This window comes from Bos mutus, chromosome 25 (assembly GCF_027580195.1).
Source record: "Bos mutus isolate GX-2022 chromosome 25, NWIPB_WYAK_1.1, whole genome shotgun sequence".
NCBI lineage: Eukaryota > Metazoa > Chordata > Mammalia > Artiodactyla > Bovidae > Bos > Bos mutus.
In genome coordinates this window covers 39838809-39845598 of record NC_091641.1, presented here as the reverse complement: position 1 = coordinate 39845598, position 6790 = coordinate 39838809, and the positions used below count along the sequence as shown (strand labels likewise).

Here is a 6790-nt window from a genome sequence, read left to right as displayed (position 1 = left end):
CGGGGTTCACCTCGGGGTTCCTCCACTCACCAGCAGGGAGGCCTTGGGTAAGTCACTAACCTCCCTAAGTGGGCTCAGTTTCCTCATCTGTAGAATGGGAATAATAATAGAGACTTTGCAGACTAAAGGAGGTGGCTATTGTTTTCATGGCTGCAGCCACCATCCGCGGTGATTATAGAGCCCACGAAGAGGAAATCTGTCTCTGCTTCCACCCTTTCCCCTTCTATTTGCCATGAAGTCATGGGGTCAGATGCCATGATCTTAGTTTTCCTTAATATTTAGTTGTAAGTTGGCTTTTTCACTCTCCTTCTTCACCCTCATCAGGAGGTTCTTTAGTTCCTCTTTGCTTTCTGCCATTAGAGTGGTATCACCTGCATATCTGAGGTTGTTGACGTTTCTCCTGCCTATCTTGATTCCAGCTTGTAACTCATCGAGCCTGGATTTCTCATGATGAGCTCAGTGTAGAGGTTAAATAAACAGGGTGACAGCAGACAGGCCGGTCGCACTCCTTTCTCAATCCTGAACCAATCGGTTGTTTCATACAGGGTTCTAACTGTTGCTGCTTGACCTGCATACAGGTTTCTCAGGAGACAGGTACGATCATCTGGTATTTCCATCTCTTGAAGAACTTTCCACAGTTTGTTATGATCCACACAGTCATAGGCTTTAGCATAGTTGATGAAACAGAGTAGTTACTAAGTCGGGTCTGACTCTTTTTGACCTCATGGACTGCAGCACACCAGACTTCCCTGTCCTTCACTATTTCCTGGAGCTTGCTCAAACTCATGTCCATTGAGTCGGTGATGTCATCCAACTATCTCATCCTCTGTCGTCCCCTTCTCCTCCTGTCCTCAATCTTTCCCAGCATCGGGGTCTTTTCTAATGAGTCAGTTCTTCACATTAGCTGGCCAAAGTATTGGAGCTTCAGCTTCAGCATCAGTCCTTCCAATGAATAATCAGGGTTGATTTCCTTTAGGATGGACTAGTTTACCCCCTGTAATGTCCATTCACAGCGAAGGCCAGCGCAAAGTTTGTGGATGAAATGACACAAGGTCAGAGATACACAGTTTGTCTTGGAGACAGCCCCACTCCTCTTGCTTGGGGTGCGGGTGTCTGGAGGGCAGACTGCAGGGTGGGGCCTCCGGGATCAGGCGGGCAGGCTCCTCAGGGAAGCACCTGGATCCAACACCATCCCCGCTCCTGGGGCTTCCCATCAAGCACCACCCAGCAGCCCTCTGACCCCAGTGAGGAGTGGGGGGGCGGTCCCGGGAGACCAGGGGCTGGGGGTGCTGTGGGGCCTCCTGGCCTCTGCAGGCAGCCACATCCATCTCGGCTGCCTGGACAGCTGGCTGCCTGGATAGCTGGCTGCCCTACCTGGGCGTCTCAGACATCCAGGTGAGATGAGTCCTCTGGCTACCCAGTGACGGGGCCCACAGGAAAGGGGACCCGGAACAGGTGGCTCCTGGGGGCCTGATTCATGGGCCTTCGGGAAGTGGGTTAACGGGATCCGGAGCCCCGGGCTGAGCCAGGTCTCCCGCTGAGTCACAGGCCCGTTAGGGAGCCTCTGGCAGCCCCTCATCGGCCCCCACCCCCACCCCAAGGCCCCCGGGGCCTTCCCAACAGCCCACACCCAGCTTCCCGGCCAGCAGGGTCCAGCGCCTCCCTTTCAAGCTTGGGGGGCCTTCCTCTGCCCCGCCCCCCCAGTCAACGTCAAGGCCCAGCCTAGACCCCGGGGCCCAGGGTCCCTGCTTGCCCCTGCAGAGCCCCATGCAGGCCCCAGGTAGAGGGAGCAGCTGGAAGCCCACCCCCCAGACCCCTTAACGGCTTATTTCCTCCCTGAAGCCCCACCCCTCCCTGTGACCTACCGCCACTCACTCGGGGGACTGGTCCGACGGCATTCCGCCTCCCAGGATAAAACCTAGGGCGGCCTGCAGGGGAACAAGGCACTCCCGTCAGCGCGCCATGGTGGTTCCGGCGACTCCCCCCACCCTGGGGGCGCCCTGCCTCGGGGTCCTGGCCTCCCTGTTGATTCTGGCCGCTCCAGGTGAGTCCTGTGGGCCTGCTGGCCTGGACCTCCCCCACTGCCCACCCCGCACTTCCTCCCTGGTCCTGCTGAGTCCCTCCTCTCCTCCCCTCTGCTGTCTCGCTCTGTTTTGTAAGTTGCCTGCTCTGAGCCTCAGTTTCCCCTGCAGCCGTGAGAAGCACAGGAAACACTGCAGGTACCCGTAGGCCCGGTCAGCGCTCAGGGCTCTTGGCTCGGCTTCTGCTTTACCCTCTTCCCCTCCACTCCTGTCTCCCCTGTCTCCTCAGTCCACTGCTGGGGAGGCAGCATCCAGACCTGGGTTCTCATGCTCACCCCCTGTGAGACCCCCCCCACCAGACCTGGCCCCCACGGCCCCCAGGGCACAGGCTGGACACAAAGCTACGGGGAGGCCGAGGCCACCGCTCACAGCCAGGGCCTGAGGTTTCTGCCAGCCCTGCCCAGGCTCCAGGAAATGCCCCACCCGGGCAACGCGACCCTGAGGCCCTGGGACTCAGCCACTGGGGAGGGTTGCAGGGCACGGGAGAGCCCCTCCACCGGCCTGACCCTTTCTTTCTCTTGCCCTCAGCCACCATGGATGCTGTCAAGACAGCCGGTGAGTCTGAGCTGACCTCAGGGAAGCAGTGGGGGAGGAAGCCTGTGTGTCTGTCTGTCGGGGGCAGGTCAGGAGTGGGCAGTGGGGCAGGAGAGGGTTTGAGCTGGAGAAGAAGGCACCCAGGAGAGGAGGCCCAGAGGGTCAAGGAGGAGAGGCGGGGTGTGTATGTGTGTGTGTGTGTGTGTGGAGCAGGGAGTGACTGAGCCGCCCTAGCAGCTGAAAGGACCAGGGGACTAGAGGATGAAGTGCCCAGCTCGGGGAGGGCAGAGGACGGAAGGGGCAGGCGGGCAGGCGGCCAGACCGGGTTGAAGGGAGAGCGGTGCACAGGCCTCGGTGCGCGAAGCGGGGAAGGGGAGCTGGAAGGGGGATAGACAGCGCCCAGACTTTGACAGACCCCTTACCGCCAGGCCCCCCAGCCTGCGGGAAGCGCCTGCAGCTGAACCGGATCGTGGGAGGCGAGGACAGCTCGGACGCCGAGTGGCCCTGGGTTGTAAGCATCCGGAAGAACGGCACCCACCACTGCGCGGGCTCCCTGCTCACCAGCCGCTGGGTGCTCACGGCCGCCCACTGCTTCAAGGAGTACGTGCGCCCCGCCCGCCCCTCCACCCGGTTTCCCGGACCCCAGGCTGCCCACCCAGCCCCGGTTTCCAGGCCTCTGGCCGGTCTTGAGTCCCTCAGGAGAGCTCTGGCTTCCACCCAGAAGCCTCTTTTGCACGCAGTGTGTGTCCCCAGGCCTGTCTGGCTCTTTGTGACCCCATGGACTATAGCCTTCCAGGCTCCAATGTCCATGGGATTTCCCAGACAAGAATACTGGAGTGGGTAGCCATTCCCTTCTCCAGGGGTTCATCCTGACCCAGGGATCGAACCCCTATCTCCTGCATTGCAGACAGGTTCTTTACCACTGAGCCACCAGGGAAGCCCCCCTTTTGTGCTCCAGGGGCCTTCATGTGCATGCCATTCCTCAGAAACCCTTCCCCAGGCCCTTCCTGGGCTGATGCCAACCCCAACCCTCTTCCTTTTAGTAATCTGGACAAACCAACCCAGTTCTCTGTGCTGCTGGGAGCCTGGCAGCTGGGGAACCCTGGCCCAAGGTCCCAGGAGGTGGGTATCGCCTGGGCACAGCCCCACCCTGTGTACTCCTGGAAGGAGGGCTCCCGCGCTGACATCGCCCTGGTGCGCCTGGAGCGCGCCATCCAGTTCTCTGAGCGCGTCCTGCCCATCTGCCTGCCCGACTCCACCGTCCAGCTCTCTCCGGACACCAACTGCTGGATTGCCGGCTGGGGGAGCGTCCACGATGGAGGTGCGGCTTCTTCCGGGGCGGGGGTGGGTGGGGACAGAGGGTAGCAAACACTGGGAGATACAGGTCCCATGGGTGGCAAAGAACAAAGGCCAGGGGCCGAGCATGATCCAGAGGAAAAAAGATGGTCTGCAGCCCAGAGATGTGATGACCTAGAAACCAAGGTGGACAACTTCAGATCAGTTCTAGTTAAAAGGTAACTTAAGCTGTGTTCTGACTGCCAGATCAACCAGGCTATGAAGTGATATAGGAGAGACTGATAGAAGGTTTCTGGGGCTTCTCACGTAGCTCAGTGGTTAAAAATTCGCCTGCCAATGCAGGAGACACCAGAAATGCCGGTTCTATCCCTGGGTTGGAAAGATCCCCTGGAGAAGGAAATGATAACCTGCTCCAGTATTCTTGCCTGGAAAATCCCAAGAACAGAGGAGTCTGGAGGGCTACAGTCCATGGGGTTGCAAAGAGTCAGACACCACTTAGTGACTGAGCACACCCACTAGAGATTTCTATGGGGCCAAGCCCAAGCCGGTGAATATGAAAACAGCCCTGAGATTCCAAGTCAGAAATAGGTACCCCCTGGTGGCATCAGGACACAATTGCAGGCAAAATTCCCAGGAAAAAAAATGCAATCTCCAGAAGGGTAAAATATAATTGACAACCCAAGTCTGGAAGTTTGGAAAACCTCATCTAGAACACAGAGCAGATTAGAAAGTAAGAAGCAGAAAGGCTGTATTGTGTGTGTGTGTGTGTGTGTGTATAGAGAGAGAGGGAGAGAGGAGAGACTAAGAAAGGACAAAATGTAAGAAAATGGGACTTAACCAGATTTCAGAAGAATTAAGAGAAATGACACCATTTTGGGTATCTGGGGAATCCCACTGACACTGAAGTTTCAGCCAGCCTCCCCATGGTCATTCTTAGGGGCTCCTGTGAAAGCTGGATTTATGGATTGGGGAACCTGACCAACCAACCCTAGGGTCTGCAATCCCTCTAGGGGATGGGGAGGTCCTTCAAGTCTGGATAACATTCAACACCAAGCGGCCATTAGTCTGTAGCAGTCCTCAACCTGGATAAAGTAGTGCCTGAGACAGGACAAGCAGGGTCATTGGTTTGAACCTTCTTGTGGGCATCAGAGATCTCATTAAAGGTTCAGAATTTCAAGCTGCACACTCCTTTAGGATTCAGTAGGTCCAGAGTGGAGTCCTGGAATTTGGGTTTTCTGCGGGCATCGTGGCCGAGCCTGACAGAGTTGATCCATTTACCCTTTGAGAAATGCTCCTAAGGGGGATGGCGGGGACTGAGGAGGCCAGCAGGAGAGCCTCCCAAGCCTGACTCTCTCCTCTCTGCTCCCAGTGCCCCTGTCCCACCCTCAGACCCTCCAGAAGCTGAAGGTCCCCATCATCGACTCAGCCACCTGCAGCCGCCTGTACTGGCGGGGAGCCGGGCAGGGCGCCATCACGGAGGACATGCTGTGTGCTGGCTACCTGGAGGGGGAGCGCGACGCCTGTCTGGTGAGCACTTTCCTCCTTCCCGGCCCTGCCCCACTCAGCTCCATCACCCCTCACCTTGCTGGGCCTCCGTCTAGAATCTGCCCTGACCTGGCAGTCCCCCTAGAGAGATGCCTACAGAACCCGGCCCCAGCCTGGCTGAGCCGTTCTTGCCTTTGTTCATACATCAGACATGGTGAGAATGGGGTGTGCCTGACCCCGTTCTCAGGGAGCCGCATCCAAGGAGGGGGTGCTGTGGTCCTGGCACCCCCCAGCGGGCTACAGGGAGGAGGATGGCGGACTGTGGGACCTTGCACACCCGGTCTGAGACACTCTTCTTTCTGAGCCGTGGTTTCCTCATCAGTGAGGCAGATCACAACCCTCGCTCCATGCCTCCAGGGCTGTGAGGGAGAAGGTCTAGCACTAGGTGTTTCTCACCAGGAGTGAGCCTGGGAAGGGGGCCCTCCCTGCCCCGGGGCGCTAGTTAGGGCTTTGCGGGTCCAGGCCCCAGGGTCTGGAGAAATGGCCCGTCTGCCACCTGCTGCGGCGCGGGTGCTGGGCTCTGCCCACCCCTTGGCCCATGCGGACCCCTCACCTTCCTTCCTTTCCGCAGGGCGATTCCGGAGGCCCCCTGATGTGCCAGGTCGAGGGCACCTGGCTGCTGGCGGGCGTCATCAGCTGGGGCGAGGGCTGTGCGCAGCGCAACCGGCCTGGGGTCTACATCAGTCTGGCCGCCCACCGCTCCTGGGTGCAGAGGATCGTGCAGGGAGTGCAGCTCCGCGGGCGCTCGCAGCGGGGCGGGCCCACAGGCCGCCGGGGTCGGGCCCTGGGGGCGCGGCGCCCTCGCGGGGCCGAGAGGCGCCGCGCGGACTAGGGACCCGGGGAGACCTCTTGCCATCTCCTCCGTTGTAAATAAGCCGTCTACCTCTGGGGGGCGCCCGCGACCCGGCGCCGGATCGCCTCCGCGGGAGGTCCCGCCCCTCCCCGGGCTCAGGCCCCACCCCTTAGGCCCGGACCGCCTTTGTGTATATACACGTCAACGCTTTTTACAGTTATTTGTAACCGCACCCACGTATCTTATTTATTCCTCCAACTTCAATAAATTATTTATTCCCCGTTCTGAGTCGTTCAGTCATGTCCAACTCTGCAACCCCAAGGCCTGTAGCCTGCCAGGCTCCTCTGTCCATGAGATTCTCCAGGCAAGAATACTGGAGTGGGTTGCCGTTTCCTTCTCCAGGGCATCTTCCCAACCCAGGGATCCAACCCGGGCCTCTAGCATTGCAGGCAGATTCTTTACCGTCTGAGCCACCAGGGAAACCCATTTATTTATTATTTATTCCCCAGTTCCTGTTTTTGTCCCCTGGGTATGTGGACAT

At 58.9% G+C, this 6790-nt stretch overlaps 1 protein-coding gene across 1 annotated transcript; it reads left to right on the top strand.

Moving 5' to 3' along the window:
* The first annotated feature begins 1886 nt into the window (after positions 1-1886).
* PRSS22 (serine protease 22) lies at positions 1887-6530 on the top strand. Its single transcript, XM_014479769.2, has 6 exons — positions 1887-2044; positions 2610-2636; positions 3044-3215; positions 3659-3936; positions 5281-5438; positions 6028-6530. The coding sequence occupies exons 1-6, from the start codon at positions 1963-1965 to the stop codon at positions 6286-6288; spliced, it is 978 nt and encodes a 325-aa protein (XP_014335255.2). The 5' UTR covers positions 1887-1962; the 3' UTR covers positions 6289-6530.
* The last annotated feature ends 260 nt before the right edge of the window (positions 6531-6790 follow it).